General features: G+C 53.7%; 2 protein-coding genes across 6 annotated transcripts in view; both read right to left on the reverse strand.

Annotated features, from left to right (window-relative positions):
* The window catches only part of DEPDC5 (DEP domain containing 5, GATOR1 subcomplex subunit), a 36,310-nt gene extending 20,753 nt beyond the window's left edge, over positions 1 to 15,557 (reverse strand). For 4 of the 5 annotated variants that reach the window (XM_044444389.1, XM_044444387.1, XM_044444388.1 and 1 more), the window contains exons 1-11: positions 15,487 to 15,557; positions 13,771 to 13,905; positions 12,634 to 12,695; positions 12,303 to 12,376; positions 11,423 to 11,492; positions 11,053 to 11,089; positions 9,430 to 9,550; positions 8,267 to 8,484; positions 4,344 to 4,550; positions 1,974 to 2,109; positions 372 to 469 (exon numbers count right to left, since the gene is read on the reverse strand). In XM_044444389.1, coding sequence (XP_044300324.1) covers positions 372 to 469; positions 1,974 to 2,109; positions 4,344 to 4,550; positions 8,267 to 8,484; positions 9,430 to 9,550; positions 11,053 to 11,089; positions 11,423 to 11,492; positions 12,303 to 12,376; positions 12,634 to 12,695; positions 13,771 to 13,858 — 1,111 coding nt within the window. In that variant the 5' untranslated portion in view covers positions 13,859 to 13,905; positions 15,487 to 15,557. The remainder of the gene's footprint in view (positions 1 to 371; positions 470 to 1,973; positions 2,110 to 4,343; positions 4,551 to 8,266; positions 8,485 to 9,429; positions 9,551 to 11,052; positions 11,090 to 11,422; positions 11,493 to 12,302; positions 12,377 to 12,633; positions 12,696 to 13,770; positions 13,906 to 15,486) is intronic. The other variant, XM_044444386.1, reaches the window with a different exon arrangement.
* A 995-nt stretch (positions 15,558 to 16,552) lies between these two features.
* LOC123030330 (GATOR complex protein DEPDC5-like) overlaps positions 16,553 to 16,727 on the reverse strand; it is a 26,031-nt gene continuing 25,856 nt past the window's right edge. The window contains exon 13 of the mRNA XM_044444181.1: positions 16,553 to 16,573. Within this exon, the coding sequence (XP_044300116.1) occupies positions 16,553 to 16,573 (21 nt within the window). The remainder of the gene's footprint in view (positions 16,574 to 16,727) is intronic.

A 16,727-nucleotide genomic window follows, 5' to 3' on the forward strand; every position in this document is an offset into this window, starting at 1 on the left:
TCACGGGGACATGCGGGGGAAGGGGAGCACCAGGGCATCAGTGGGGAACACCAGGACCGCTCCACTAGCAGTCCCGATCCAAACAGTCCTCAGGAATGAGGAACACTGATGTGTGCATCTTCTCCGCACAGAAGAGAAGAGGGTCTGGAAGCAGCAAGAGACCAGCTGGCACACAGTTTGCTATCAACCCTGCCAGGGCCACCAGCTTGCGATGCCCAAGAAATCCTAAAAGCTGTTCGAAGGTTCATCGATTCGGTTCTGCCATGCTAACTAAAAGCATCCAAAGCCACGCGTGGTTTGTGGAGGGGGCAAGACAATGGGGAAGTGACACTGCAGTCAGTACAGCCCTCCTCAAAGACCACCATTCTCACCTGTGCTGTGGCTGCCATGCAGCTGGGGAGGGCCCTCCTCCGTCCCGCTGAAGCTCAGGAAGGAAGTGCTGTCACCGGGGTGCCGAGAAACTCCATGCCTGGGGAGAAGAAAGAAGGGATTTTCACTCATTTTAGAAATGCAGGCAATGACTCTCTCCCCTCAGTCTCTTAATAGAACCTAAACTGGGCAGATGCAAGAGAATAGCAGGAAATCAAAATCAAGAGGGTGAAAGGTAAGTCTACAAGACCATTCTCCAGGAAGAATGAGAGGTAGCTAAACAAATGCTTGAAAAGACAGCAATCTGGGCATAAGAGGCAGTGAAGGTGGAACAGCAAATGGAGGAAGTGCATCGCACCTTTGCAAATTTGTTAATACCAGAGGTAGAAAGAACACAACAACATTTTTATAATGCTCAAATATTTTTAGTATGTTTTTGAAATGGTGCCTGCATTTAGTACCATGTTTCCAAAATGTCTAAGGCATGTGAACCTGCTAAGATCACCACTGCAGAAAAGGTTTTGCTTTTAAACCATGCATGAGCAAAAAGGACTCACTACAGGGAGAAGCTAATTGACGGGGCATCCCATAAAGCAAACTTTTCCACCAGGGGGCCAATTGAAAGGTGCCGGTGCCGGCCGCTGGCCAGAAAAGTGGTGCTGGCGGTGTGCGTGGGCTGGGGTGGGTGGGCATGCGGGCGTGTGCTGAGGCAAGGGGAGGCGGGTGCACGAGGCAGCAGCTTGCTCACTTGCAGATCCTTTTCTTCGGGCGAGCAAACCGCTGCCTTTCTGCGTGGGGGGCAAGGTGGGTGGCGGCAGGTGTGGACGCGCACACAGCGGGTCCAAATGGGCATGGCAGGCCGTAAAGTTTGAGGACCCATGCCGTAGAGAGACATTCTTGACTCTGACTGGAAGGTCAGCGTTGCAGCCCTCAAGGCAGCGGCCCCTGACGGATGCAACACCAAGCCGCCTCTGCAGGCAGGGCTCAGTGCTCCCAGGAACACAGTCACAACACAGTGTTGTGAGCCACCCCAAGGCTTTGTTGCGATGGGGGCGGCATAGAAATGTTTTAAATAAAATAAATAAATAATACAATTTTGCTTATCATCCACTGCACTGAGGGTAGGTAGGAAAATCATTGAGAACGTGGAAAGATGGACCTCCAGGGACTGACCTCTCGACGCAATCAATCTGGCCCGTCCTGCAGGTCGAGGGCAGTTAACGGCGGGTTCATCCATTGCCAGAATCATGCCAAGGTCTGCTCAGTGCCAGGTCAGCATCTTAAATAGCTCTACTCAGAGCATCTGCTAAGTGCTCACAAAGTAACCAGAGCTCCACCAAGGAGCGTCCAAATCTAAAGCACACTGAAAGGGAATGGCAGCCCAGACAGCTTCCAAGCGCAGGACAGGCAGCAACGGATCGTTCTAGTCAGGGCACCGTGGGGGCGGCCTTGCAACAAGGACTGCACAGGTGTGGGCGGCTGAGCCATGAGGGTGACCCTGGTTCAGCCACGGTGTGGAAAAGAGCCAGCAGGCACCTTCGGGGGGCCAGCCCCGTTCCTGCAGCGACGAAGTGTCTCGGTGCAGCCACTGCAGAGAGCCTCACCTGCCAGCCGCTTCGTGGTAGGCGAGCTCCAGGAGGTCAGCCGAGGAGCGAGTCCAGTCCCTCTGCCCACTGTCCTGCATCTCCACCATGTTCTGGCGAGTCTGGTGATGGATTTGAATGGCTTCTCCGGAAGGACCTGCCCAAGCACATGGCCTCCATCAGCATTCGCCCTGCCCTTTGCTGTTCTTCTCCTCTTTTGCCACCCACCCTGACAACCTTTCCTACCACAAGGGCACAAGTGGGCCAACCAGCACGGAAGCAAATGCCCTCCAGCAAAAGGTAGGGGCAGGCCGGCCCTGAATCCAGGGTTTCGCACGGCTATCCGTGAACAGCGATGCAGAGCTCCAGTGTTTCCATATCCTTCCTTCCTTCCTTCCTTCCTTCCTTCCTTCCTTCCTTCCTTCCTTCCTTCCTTCCTTCCAGGAGGCATTTTAAAGGGCTTTCTTTGCACGTAACTCAACAATTGGGCGCTGCTCCCTAAGGCAGGCCTGAAAGGAGCTGGGACAGGTCTGTGCAACCACACCCAAGCTCGATGCTTGCCCACTTGGCTGAGCAGAGCTGGCTGGGTGGGAGCAGCCAGCAGGGCCAGCGGGACGCACAGCACCTCCTTGAGGGGGGAGGGCTCCCATGCCGTCAGGAAGAGGCAGCGGGGAGACCTCCCCTGAAACAGCCCTCCCCGGATCTGGAAGATCCGGACAACCTTAGGCCGATGGCAAGTGTTCCCTTCCTGGGCAGGGCTTCCATGGGGAGGGGGCAACCAACTCTAGGCACTCTGGCGTGAGGCAGATTGTCTGGGTCCACGGCAGTCAGGCAGAGCTTTGGTGGCCCAGCGTGAAGGCGCGTGTCGGGCAGAGGCAGCCTTCGCAGTACCCCTGGATCCCTCCGCACGTTCGTACTCCACTGAGCGCAGCACCCTCCTGGGGCGACTGCCTGGGCTGGCAGTCAAGGGGGCTGCACTGCCATGGTTCCGCTGCTCCTGGGGAGGTGTCCGGATCTGCCTGGCAAGCGCTTGCCGGACCAGGAACACGCTGCAGGCGCTCGCAGGGAGCAATCGCGCAGTGCGGCCGGAAGCCCCGGAGCGCTCCGCAGCAGGCTCCCTCGCGCAGTTCCTTTTTGCCACGCCACGCGGGCCCTTGTGGTGGCGCCTCTGTGCTCTGGCTTCCAGCCTTGCCGTGTCCTGCCTGCCCACCGTTCACCTCCAGCCCAACCCCCCCAACCAGGTACCCGCCCCCCGTTCCGCCTGCCCATGCCCTGCTCATGGCTGCCCCCCCAGGACCTTGGCCTGTACTTGGACTGCACCTCTGCCTGGGCCCTGCTGCCTTGCTGGTTTCTGGCGTCAGACTGTTTGCAGACTCCCCTTCTGCTACCAGCCCTCTGAAGCACAGGCAAACCCTCCACCCTGCGTCCTGCCCACGGCTGCCTACTGCCTCCGCCCTGGGCCTGGCAGGTGGCCAGCCCCAAGAGGAGGAGCTTGAGGAACACTGGGTGGCCCCTGGATCCTCAGGGGCCCCTCTTATCCCCGTGCTATTTAACATGTGCAAGAAGCCACCAAGTGGGGTCACCCGGAGCTTTATGGGGGGTGGCTTTAAAAGGGGACAGGGCAAAGTCATGGAGGAGCAGCTCTCCACTGCCAGCAGGCCTGTCGGCTGCATGTGACTGCCCGCTGCTGCCAAGCCCTCGCGTGCTCCTGTCCTGCCAGCGGGCCACTGCAGGAGCGGAATGGGGATGGAGAAGCCTGATCCAGCAGGGGGCTTCTTGTGTCCGTAGGAAAGACCGGTGTGAGGGTGGTTTGGGACAGGTGTGGCATGCCCTGTTTTGGAATTGACCACCCACAGTTACGCCCATTGCTCTGCCTGCCGAGGCCCTGGCACCCCAGAGACCAAGTGAACTTGGGCAGGCGATCTGAGCAGATGGGAAAGAGGCGTCAGCCAGGCAGCCCGCTGCACACCTGCAGGCCAACTGAGAGGAGTTCCTTCACTGTGGGAAAGAGTCAGTTTCCCTGTTCAGTGCTTGGTCCATCACTGCTGAAAAGTCAAGCCCACTAGGAGCAGCTGTCAGGCCTCAGGCAGAGGGAGGCCGCTGCCACCCCAGCTGCCTGAGACCCTTTGAAGGGATCAACCTGGGGGCCTGTGTTTAAAAAACCTGGCATTAGGCCCCACAGGGTGCGAGGCACCAAAAGAAGCACAGAGGCAAACCTAACTGACCTGTCTCCAAGACCCACACATGTGCAATAGCCCGGAATGACAGAAGGTCCAAAAAGGAAATTATTGAAAATAAGTAATCGTTTAAAAGATGCCTACTAAAAAGACCCTCGACAGTCAGAGATAGGGAGCAGCAATGCTCAACAAGGACAGACAAGGAATTCCTTACCTACGGGGAATGTGTGCATCCAGCGCCTCCGGTTGGAGGTGAGTTTCATGGGCATCCGGGAGGGAGCAAAAGGGTTGATGAGGGCTCGCTGTGGTGGGTATCCCCCGGCAGAACGGCTGTGCAGCATGGATTCAGCACTGCCAACATGGAATCTTCCAGGCGCACTGGAGTCACGCTGCTGAGACTCCAACACGTTCTCCAGGGCATCTGTGAAACAAAAACTGTGCCTCAACTGGGAAGGTCTTGCCTTCCACGAGAGCTGCCCCTACTGGGAGACAGGATGCCGTGGCTGCCTCACACAGGCCCACCCAAAGAGGAGGATTCTCCAAGACGCGTACAGAAGAGCTCCCGAGGGGGCTGTGTCCCATTAAACAAGGGAAGACCATGGCTGTGAACTGGGTCTTCTGGCTTGGGCCCCCAAACGCCTTGCCCCCTGCGAGCAGAGCACAGAGTGCCAAGTGCTGAAGTTAGACATTTTGGTTTGTAGAAAACGGGATATAGAAAAGTTCTAGTTACTGTTGCTGCTGAGAATGAGGTTGATATGTGTCTTTTTAAGAACTTTATCATCTTTAGCACTTTGCCACCCAGTGAGGCCTTCAGGACCTGATCCTCAGAAAGTGTCCAAACTGAGGCTGAGCCTCCCTGTATTCAAGCCCAGTCCCTTCCCTAAGAGTGGCACACCCTGGGCTTCAAGGGGAACCTTCTCAAGGAAGGGCCCCAAAGAGTTACTGAAAGACTGCAGAGCCGCCGGCAAAGGGCCCGGGAACTTCCATGGCACATCTGTGGAGCTCCCAAGGGAACCCTCAGTGCAGCTGATCCCTTTACATAATTTAGCAAGAGGGGCAGAAAAGTAGGACGTCAGCTACACAGGCTGACTGCTGCAGGTGTTATGAAAAGGGTACCAAGCTAAGTGGAAAACTGCAGAAAGGCAGCCATGAACTGAGGCCACGAGCAGCTGCACCGTCCTTGTGAGAAACCTTGAAAGGGCAGGTGCTGAGTGGGAAGGCAGTGAGGCGTGCTGGGATTAGGAGCAGTTCTGGTCCCTGACTCCTGGCTGAGGAGACCAGGGAAAGCTGCCCCAGCTGGTCCAGGCCTCTGGGATACAAGCAGCCAAGCTCCCAGGGAGCAAGCAACCCGGAAGAGTTTGGCAGTGGGGAAGGTCAAGGGGAGGTCACTAACTTGTTTACCCTTTTTCACCTCTTAGTTCCCCCCACCCCGGTTTCCTTCCCTGTTACTGGCAGGAATGTGCTGTTAACCTTCAGTGAAGGCAGGGGGAAGCACTGGGTGTTACAGCAGGCCCACCAAGCTAGAACCGAAAAGGCAGCGGCAAGAATGGACCGAGAAGACTCCCAGGAGTGCTGACCTGCAATGTCTGGGCAGTGTTTGTCTTCCTGCCTGAGGGCAGCATGGCCTTCATGCACCTCAAGCACCAATTAGTAGCCCTGCTAGAGGAAAAGGCGAGAGCACTGGAGCAGCGAGTGTCCACCCTCAAGGTAATAAAAGAAGGGGAAGAGGTTTTAGACGCAGCAGTGGACCTGCAACAGCTAAGAGCAGTAGCACAGCTGGAAGCAAGCTGAGGCAGAAGAGGAGAATTCTGAGGGCAGGGCAAGTGGAGAGGGAGCTGCCTGGGAAAGGGTGACAGTGAGGTGCAGAAGAACCGGAAGACACTCCACACCACTGGATGGAACGGCTTCCAGCGACTTGAGGGTGAGACCGGAGGGCAGCCTGTCGTGGAAGAACTGCAAGTCGTCCCGTGCAACACCGAACAAGCAGTGCTATGAAGAAATCATGTCAGACTTTGAAGTTTTAGGTGAGTGCCCAGCTATGAAGGTGGTGCCGATGCGAGAGTCAGATTCTAGGCCCACAGGTTACACTTCCTAAAAGATGGACTGCTGAACCTTGCAAGGACTAGAAAGGTGTTTGGCCACAGCATGAAGAACTCTATCAGGAGACCTTTGAACTGAATCCTATCGAAGAGGGAAAAGCACACCTGGAAATAATAGCAGACAAAGGCTTACGTACCACATCAGAGAGAGTAGCTCTAAGAGTGCCCAATAAAAGTCTTCAAAAAATGCGCTAAGAAAGCTAGGGTATAAAGCCCCTCCAAGCAATCCCTAACAAAGAACCACATAATACTAGAGTTGGAAGGGGCCATGAAGGCCATTGGGTCCAGCCCCCTGCTGTTGCAGGACACCAAGTCACACCACCCCACTCAGAGGGCTGCCCAGTTTCTTTTTGAATATGTCTAGTGTGAGAGCGCCCCCCACCTCTCCAGGCAGCTGGCTCCACTATCATATAGCTCTGACCATGAGGAAGCTTTTCCTGATATCTAACCTGAACCTGGATTGTCACAACTTGACTTGATTACACTCTGGTATCAGTGAGAGGAGATCTTGACCTTCCTCCTTGTGACAGCCTTTGAGGTATTTATGGAGGGATATCATGTGCCCCCTCAGTCTTCTCTTCTCAAGGCTGAACATGCCCAGTTCCCTCAGGCTCTCCTCACAGGCAGTCACCCCAAACCCTGGATCATTTTTGTTGCCCTCCTCCAGACCCTTTCTAATTTACCTGCATCTTTCTTAAATCTTGGTGCCCAGAAATGGACACAGTAATCCAGATAAGGTCTGAGTAGTGAGGAGTATAGAGGAACTACGACTTCTCGTGATTTGGAAGTAATACTTGTGAGCATGACAAACTAAATTCTTGAACCAATCATCAAGTGTAGCCAGACAGGTACCCTGGATTTTAGGACAGCCGATTTTAATAAATTCAGAAAAGATTGTCACAAGCAATTCCAACAAGGAAAAAGGATTGAAGACAACACAAGAAGCCCATGTGGCTTTGCAACAAGCTTAGAGATGATCTGAAATCAGAAAAGGACATGTGTAGGAAGGGGATGGAAGGCCAGGCTACAAAGGAAGAATACAAACTGGTAGCATGGAATTTCAGGGAAGGCATCAGGAAGGCTAAAGCAAGGAATGAGCTGAGGCTAGTGAGGGATGCTAGAAGCAACAAAAAAGCCTTCTTTGGATACATCTGTATTAAAAAAACACACACACAGGAAAGAAATGGGGATTCAGCAACTTAGTATGGATAGCAAAATGGTAAGAAAATCCCCATGAAGAGAGATGGAAAGAACTGGACATGTTTAGCCTTCAGAAGAGAAGTCCACAGGGAGATATGATGGCACTCTACAAGCATTTGAAAGGTTGTCATACAGAAGAAGCCCAGAATGTCCTCTTGATCATCCCAGACACAGAACAACAGGCTCAAGTTACAGGAAGTAACTTCAGGCTGAGCATCAGGAAGAACATCGTGACTGCTGGAGCATTATGACAATGAAACTAATGACCCGAGCAGATGGTGGGCTCTCCCACACTAAAGGCCTTCAAGATGCAACCGGACAGCCACCTGAGAGGGACAGTCTAACTTGGAGTCCTGCACTGGGCAGGTGGTGGACCTGATGGCCACCCTGGCCCCTTCCACCTTGACTAATCTATGATTTTATGAAAGCTTTGGTATGTGGGAGAAAAGCATGGAAAAGGAGGAGGTGACAACACAGGCCACTGGAAGTACGTGGACTGCTACCACCTCTGCATCCTGCCACTAGAACAGTAAGAAGATGTCACTGGGTTTGGGACACAAGTAGAACATCCCCAGATTAGCAAACGTGGCAGGCAAGTCTGGTTTTAAGTCTTTGGAAACAGGATTTTGTTCCTGTCCCGTTGTGTGGGGTGGGTGAGTCTTCATTCATGATGCTTGTGAAGGCCAACCAGATAGAAAGATGCATTTGCAGCATCCCGTTACAGGGAATTTATAGTAATCTGCAGGAGTTTTGTCTGGTTGGCAGGCATGTTTAATAAGCTTTCATAAAATGTGCAGTACAGCCAGGCATGCGAGTCTCCCCCAGGCCCCTGCTTGACCTCGTGTGCTCATGTAGCCCAGAGAGCTGCTGACTTCGTGGTGTGGGTGCGGGCGCGGGATCATCAGGATGCTGGAGACCTTGCCCAAGGAGCCGTCGTCGGACACCTGGCTCCTCACCTCCTCCAGGGGCAAGGGCCGGCCCTGCAGTGAAGGGCTGGAGGAGACGTCGTAGGAGCTGGAGCTTTTCCGAGGGCGACTCTCTCTCTCCCGCACAGACCTGTTGGGGGATCCACAGAGTGAAAGGGCCCAGCTGCAAACCTTGCTGCAGAGGCCTGGTGCCTGTCCTCTATTGAACTGTTAACATGCAACTTATCGTACTTATTTATAGCCTGCCTTTTTTTACAAGGCACTCAAAGTGGCTTACATCCTCCTCCTCCTCTCAATCTTATCCCCCAACCACAACCCTGTGAGGTAGGTTGGGCTGAGAGGCTATGACTGGCCCAAAGTGACCCAGTGCGCTCCATGGCTGAGCGGGACAAGAGCCTGGATCCCTTGAGTCCTAACCCGCATTCTCAACCACTACATCACATCGACTAAAACACTGCATGAAACGAAAACAAAATCATTGATTTTTAAAATTCAAAAGCTTCTAATTTCACTGGAATCATTATACATTTTAAGACATGAGAATCCAATGGCCTAGTTCAAGTGAACACATAGCCCATCTGCTCACTCCCTCACAACGAAAGAACAATCCTGAACTTGTGGAATGGCAGTTCATTCTGGCCAGTTAATTAACAATAAGCTGGGAGGTTTGATCCTGGTTTGCTCGAATTAACTTGATCAGAACAACCCACAATCACAGACGTCACCGCCGCAGCCTCTGGACGCCCTTGCCAGGCAGGGAGCAGTGCTCTTGCATGAGAGCTGCCAGCCCCAACCTCAGGCAGTGCCAGTGGGAACTCGCAACACCGTCTCGCGTTTGCTCGCGCAGCAAGGCCAGCGGGTGGGTGGAATGGGGCAGGGACCAGGACCAACAGCAAGCCACCAGGTGTGGGTGAGATGGGGCAGAGGCCAGGAAGGAGACCCGGTGCAGCCCAGGAGACAAAGGGCTGCCCCTGGGAAAAGATGCGCGTGTGGAACTGCAAAGGCCGTTTCAGCTTGGCCCACGTCAACCTGCACGTCACCTCACCTATCTCCCTCACAGCACAAGCTTGTTCACCTGAAGGCGGTACAACGTTGGCCTCTGGACGGTCCAGGCAGACGGAAAACTTGGGCATCGTACGCATCATAATCCACTTGAATAGGGAGAGCGTTCTCTGTTTCTTTAGGGGCTCCCAAAGCTGGAACATAACGCTGCCATGCAATTACAGTGAAGAAAGGCTGCCGCCACCTCTCAGATTCTGATTCAGGGACAGAGACGAGCGGCTGGAATCCCAGCTGAATTGCCAAGGCCACTGGACAGTTTCCACCTCTGAGGAAAAATCTCGAGAGCTGGCTGCTATGCGAGGGGACAGACCCCAGATCATCAGGCTGATCCCATGGCCTCAGGTCAGGGGGGGACTACCTGTCAAGTGCCAGATGTTCCAGCAATTGGCCCACGAGGAGCAGGGCCACATTTAGGTTTGGAATTCAGTTTGGAAGCCACACTGGGAAGCTAGCGATAACTGTGCCTTTTGTTACTGACTTCTGCAATACTTTGTGAATGTGTGTCACAAAGCCAGCCTAGCATGTCCACCTCACCGACGGCTGCCCAGCTGCCTCTTGGATGCCTCCGGTGCAGGACAGCCGGCCCCTGCCGAGGCCATGGGTTCCACTGCTGCACTGCTCTCACACCAGCTTTACTACGACAAGGCCTTCCGGGCCAAACCCCTTTGCTGCTGCGATCTGCTTGGAAGGAGGGGGAGAAGACTGGCCAGGGCAATGGCCGAAGCGCTCCTCAACTGCGGGGTTCGGGCCCTTGGGCACATCAGTTGCTTCCAGTTCTAGAGTGAGCAGACCTCCCTCTAAAGGAAGTTTTTTTAGCTGACTGAGGACAGCACACAGTTAAGCTGTGGAGCTGGCTACCACAGGAGGCAGTGATGGCCACCAATTTGGATAGCTTTAAAGGGGGATTAGACAAATTTATGGAGACGGAGGCGATCAACAGCTACTAGTGCTGACTGCTGCCCCCAGCATTAGAAGTGGTGTGCCGGCATGCATGTGTTGATGGGCAACAGGAGCTATAGCACCCATGCTCAACGTGCGGACTTGTTGCAGGCAGCTCTTTGGCCACTGTTTGGTGGGCGAGATGGAGCCTTCATCTGATCCCAAAAGGCTCTCCTTATGTTCTTAACACTGTGTGGAGAATTAGATGGGTTGTACAGTGTGGGTGACCACCTTCTCCAGCTGCAGAAGGTCCCTGAGAAACTATGGGAATGAATATCTAAGACGAGGTAGACCCCATGATGGGGGGGGGGGGTGTTCAATTAAGAAACCAGAAAAACAATTGATGCTTTGTGCTTGGCAGCTTCTTTAGGAATCAGTTAGACTGCCTTTGAAACCAGGAATCCTGGTCCATACCTAATGACAAACCAAGCATCTGCTAAGGTGAAATGAATTCTGATTTATTCCTCTTTCTGGTCACACAGGAAAAGAAAAGAGCTGGAAGAGCCTGAGGCTTCAGCTGAGCTCCACATTGCAACACTGGCCCAGCACCCCGCCCACGTCTTCGCCTGTGCTGCCTTCCCCCCAAGCCACCTCCTTGATTCTTTGCACAACAGTTGCTTTCTTCCAATATCACAACCATATAAGGTCTTCATTTGCTCCCTCTAATAGACAATACAAATCAGAAAGGATTACTCACAAGAATCCTTGCTACTTTTTGCTTTTTCACTCTGTGGCTGGAATTCAAGTTGCAAAAAGGGGGTGGGGGGGGGAGAGAGAAAGCACCAGAAACACAGGTCAGCTTGACCTCCAGAACAGTCCCTGCATTGCTCTAGAGAGGGAACCCACAGAGACCTTCCAAACAACCCTTTTAGTATGCTGAAGAAGAGGACTGGGTGCTGTTTTCCTCTGTTGCATCATGACTTCTTTTTACAGACTAAAAATTCCATAAATCAAGCAAAGTTAGTGAATAAAAATTGAGCTTGCTGCTCGCATTGGATCAGTGCAGCAGCCCACCAGGGTAGAGGGAGGGGAGGGCCAAAGAAAAGGCCCTTCAGCAGTCCACTTACTTTTCGGGTCGCCAGTTTGATCCGAGGAGTGAAGCTGCTACACTGGAGCTGGCTTTTGGAGGTGTAGAAACTGGAGGAGAGGGGGGCAGAGAGGCAACATTTTAGGAAGGGCTTTTCAGAGCTGATGCGCAACCAGCATGTTCACTCCAGGAAAGAAGAACCAGCTGGTGGCACGGGAAGGGAATAGTCAGATCATAGCAAGGGGCTGCCCAGTTCCATTTTAGACCACCTGTTGTAGGGCTGATCTTAAACCAGTTAGTTTAACTTGAATTCCAGAGCAGCACAGCTCAGCTCAGACCACAAGCCTATCAAGTCCCGCTGTAACTGACAGCAGCAGCACCCCCAGCTTCCAGGCTTCCTTTCCTAGCCCACCCGGAGATGCTGGGGAGCCGGATGGTGACCCCCCGCATGCAGGATAGAGGCTCTGCCATGGAGTATTCCCACAGCATGCTCTTCTCCAAGCTGCAAAGACATCTCACACAACAGCGCTAACCACTGAACAGGCTGGGGCTAGAAATCAGCTGTGTGCCTTCCAGTGGCCCCAGGACCACAGGAGCACCTGTGGAGCACAGGTGCACCAAGAACGGGGCTATAAAGAGCCCCTTTCCAAGCACACTCAAGAGTCTTTCTCCTCTTCCCATTTTTTAGGCTGCAAGAATAAACTTGCAGCCCTTCGCTGCAGTAGAAGGGGCCAGGCAAAAGCAGAGGGCTGCTGTGGAGGGCGAGGGCGCTGTTTCCAACAGGGAGAGAGCTGTGCTGTCCCTGGGCTTGTGCTCGAGCACTGAAGTTGGAGAGGGAAAGGGGCCCGTGTTAGATGGCCCAATGCGGGGCATGCCATGCAAGAGCCACAGCAGAGAGAGTCCTGACCTCGAGCACGTACCTGTGATTTATCCAGTGGGGTATATTGTAGTCATCCCCCAAGCGAGAATCTCCAGGACTGCAGCGATTGTGCAGCTGTGAGATCGAAAATGCGCAAGGTTAAGCAGTACTTCTTTTGCGAGCTTGTACTGCCTTGTGGAAATTCAAGGGTACTGGCCACAGAATTGGCAGTCCAGGGATTGTTGGTTCCTAGTCCCCAAGACTTCATAATTATTATTTTGGAAAAAGTTCAGAAGCAAAGGTGCATCAAGGAAACAAGCAAGTTTTCCGGTGCTTCAGCAGTTATGTGCACATGTGTTCAGTGGAGAAAGACATGCAAATCAGCACCTTACCTTAAAGAGAGGCACAGCATGGAGTGGCTGCTCTCCCAGGCACACCAGGTCTACCCCAATCCCTACGTAGGGAAGCAAATCCGGGGGGAGGGGGGAGGGATTGGAAGAGGGAGGAGATGGGGAGAGAAGTTGTAATGGCCAGCGACAGGTCAGTTGCTGACAGATCTGTTCAAAGTCCTTTGAGTTGAGGGTGCTTCACCCACCGCACCAAGGAATTGCCTGGCACGGCTTATAGCTACTCAGGCAGGACAGAGTGCAGGTAGGAAAGCAAACTGCACTCCGCCACCAGTGGAGGTTCTGCAACTGCACTGGAAGCCGGTGTAAACCTGACATGCAAAAAGATGCTTTTCTGATGTAGAAACAGTTTCTCCTCTGCAGGCCAACAAGCAGGCAAAGCCCTTCACTGTAGACAAGCAGCAGCAGATGGTGCTGGAAAAACTTGAGGAGTTGTTGCTGGGGGGTGGAGAATGTTCAGGCATGCCATTCCTCCCCTGCAGGAAACAGCTCCCTTCCTTGGCCTTGCTGACAACATCAAACATCACACACTTTTCAAAGCAATGGAGACAAAAAAATTTCCAGGGTCCCAGACCCTCCGCCTCCACGCTCGGCATCTGGAGGAGAAGGTCTCCATGGCTAGTAGACCAGCTCTCCTGCCTGGTTTACAGGCCACGTGCCTCTGCCTGCTGGCTGCTGAGCGGGAGGGAGATGTGGCCTGCCACACACCTGCCCAGCAGTGGACTTCCAGAGGCATTCCGTTGCCTTTGCGGGGACATGACGCTGGACTAGGGAGGCCTCCAGTCTGGCTCACGTTTCTCTTCATCCCTGAAAGCAGGCCACCTCTGTGTTTGGAAGGTGCCCTGAAGATGGAGAGGGGAGGCCTTCCCAGGTAGCACCTGTGTGCAAGTGGCTTTGGTGGAGTCATGGGAAGCCATGTGAGCTGCACTGGCAGGGGGCCCCTTCATACAGCAATTCCCACTTCCATGACCTTCAGGGAAAACTCTCAGCAGGGCCAAAGCTGGCACAACCACTTCTGCAAAGCTGCATGTCCACCCTGACTCCAGTGGAGGTGATGTGAGGAAGAGCACAGGAAAGGAAGGCACACCGAGGTACTGCAGGCTGTTCCCAAAACCATCTTACCGTTATCTATCATGCGTTGTTTGGTGAGGATCATGAGCAGCCGATCCACTTCAAAGACACCCACTCCAGGTGTGATGACTACTGACATCTGGCCCGTACGGTCAAAGTTTCGATTAATGTAATGTTTGTCAAACACTAAACAGACAAAGGCCAAAATCAATGACCATGGCTTAGAGGCAGCAGCAACTTCCTTGCTGTCTCAACCACAACGACTGCCCGTCATGACATCCCCCGCCAAGAAAGCCCTTCTCATTGATGCGCACAGGCTTGCCCAGCACTACCGAGCAGCCCTGGCGGGATGTCCCACCTTTCTGAGCCCGCAGACGAGGCCAGTAGTCTCTCCTGATGACTTTCCCCTGTATGTCCTCAACAATTATTTCCTGTTTGCTTCTTATTTTAAATGGTCATCCCACTTTTCTGCATTACGTGTTTGAAGCTGCTAAATGTATAGTTAAAATAAACCTACTCATATCAAAAACAGATCAAAACAAGGACAGCGAATCAGCAGCAAGTAAACCAATCAACTCAGCAGGTCAAAACCCTGCCTGAACAAGAGAAATGGGTCCAGTGACCCCCCCCCCCCGGGAAAGGGCTGCAGGCCCATTGCGGGGGGGGGGGGCTCCTTTTGCTCACATCCCCACCAGGTGGACTCTGTGAGGCAGGGCACAGAGAAACGCCTCTCCTCCAGATCACAAAGGCTGAACAGGCCCACACTGGAGAAGAGAACCTGGTCCCAAGCCCTTCCCAGTGTGAGCTGCGCCTGCCATCGTCAGCACCCTGAAAATGTCCAGAAGCAAACTGGTACCAGTTGGACTGTCACAACAAGGCCATCTCAGGCTCACAGCAACCAGATATGATCAACTGTGTGGCTGCAGCAGGCCGGAGCAGCTGGCCTCACTCCAAAAGCACCCCATGCGGAGCGTGTGCTGTGCGCAGGCAAGGCGCTCAGGGCCTGTTCTCCTGGGGAGGGAGGTTCTGAGGAGGGCCGGGAGGTGGCTCACCAGGAGGCCCATCCTCAGGAAGAGCCTTGCAGTCTCAAGGCTGGGCAAGAGTTGCCAAGGGGGCTGGAGCCATCACCGCGACTCTCCTGGGGGGGAGCCGAAGAGCTGCCGCCACCCGGGCGGATGTAGGAAGGGAAGTAGCCTCAGAGCAGCCGGAGCCAAAGCAAGGTGCTGTTGCGGCCCCACCCACAGGGCAGGCTGCTGAAACAGCTGATGCGGAACCCGCACCCACTCGCCTGCGCCAAAGTTGGCGCAAAGCCCACTCGGGGAGAGGCGACAGGGGGAGAGGCGCCGGCGGGCACACTTCCGCAGTGCTCCCCTTCCTGGCCTGACACAAGGAGGGGCTCACAGGGGAAACTTTGGCTGATGGACAGCAGACAGGATGCAGCTGGTGTGCTTGGTGAATACTCAGGAGCTTGTACAACAAGAAACAGAATTCAATGGAGAAAGTTGGTTTGCCCGTTGCCACCAGAGGAAAACAAGCGGCTCATGTCCGCGTGGTGCAGCCATTCCAGCACCTCCAAAGGCAGGACAGGTTCAATGGACCGGCTGACTCCAGTTCTGGTACGAGAAAAGCGAGTTTTCCGAGGCCTCTTAAAACCCACCAGCCTTCTCACATGCGCTCACAAACCACCTGGCCTTCAGCCACTTTGACCTTCAGGACTCAATGAAGGAGAGACGCTGGATGCTGAGTGCCAGAACCACCCACACTCACCGTTGAAGGAGAGGTTTATGGCCTCCAAATAATTCCCTTGAGCGGAGGTAGAATTGCACCCAGGAGGAAATCCCTCTAGATAGTAATGTAAGAGAGAAAGATCATATTTTAGCTACAGTGTTAGAAGACACTCTTCACTGCTGCTGCAGCTACCCTGTTTCCCTGAAAATAAGCCCTAGCATGATTTTTCAGAATGCTTGTAATATAAGCCCTACCCCAAAAATATGCCCCAGTTAAGATCTTCAGCCAGACGGATGCATTTAGTACATCCGTTGCGATACAATTCGGGGTTTGGAGAGCTAAGACAATGTTCCAGAAGAAGATGGCACGGCTGTATTTGAATACATGCAGATTGTTGCGCATGAAAAAATAAGGCATCACCTGAGCTCAGATGCAGCCAACAGCAGCACCGTTTCTGCTGAGCCGCCCTGCTGCCCCTGCACTGCAGCTGCCTCTCAACCCCACCCAACCCAGGCGGCGACCAGACTTGCTCACGGTGCAAATCCCGCCACTGACAGAGGGGCCACTGTGTCCCCTGCACACGTGCCGCCCTGCCGCCACCCTTCTGCACATGCTGTGGGAGCGTCTGGCGGCATGCCTGCAACAGCCCCGTCACAAGGGCCGTTGCACGGGCAGGTGCCGTGACACAGGCCAGTGGCTGCTTCATAAGCCGCTCAGGTGACGGAGCTCCGCAGTCCTGGATCTGAAGTACAACACTTTCCAGAACTGCCGTGACACCCAGCACAGCGCCGCGGGCAGAGTGCTGGGCGAGGACTGGTTTTAGTCCTCACTTGGCCATGAAGCTCCCTGGGTGGCTTTGGCCGCTCACGCACTCTCAGCCTAAGCTGCCGCAACAGGGAAAGCAGCTCTAATAGTCCCCGTTAACAGTCTTCCAAAAAGGGTACAGAGAAAGCTAGAGTATAAAGAACATGTTCTCTGATGTCTTTACACTAATGCCCAGCGTGTGGGAAACGAAGAGCATGACCTTGACCTCTCAGTACAGAAGGGCAAATGTGACCTGACAAGTGTAACAGGACCTTGGTGGGACGACTCCCATGACAGGAATTCAACAGCTGTAGGCTATAACCTGTTTGAGAAGAACAGAAGGGACAGAAAGGGAGGTGGAGCCACACTACATGTTAAAGATATGTATTTCTGTGCAGAAATACAGCTTAGTGTTCCCATCGAGAGCACCTGGATTAATATAAATGGAGCAAGGAATAAAATGAACACAGTGGTTG

This window comes from Varanus komodoensis, unplaced genomic scaffold, assembly GCF_004798865.1.
Source record: "Varanus komodoensis strain SLA01 unplaced genomic scaffold, ASM479886v1 scaffold44_3, whole genome shotgun sequence".
Lineage (NCBI taxonomy): Eukaryota > Metazoa > Chordata > Lepidosauria > Squamata > Varanidae > Varanus > Varanus komodoensis.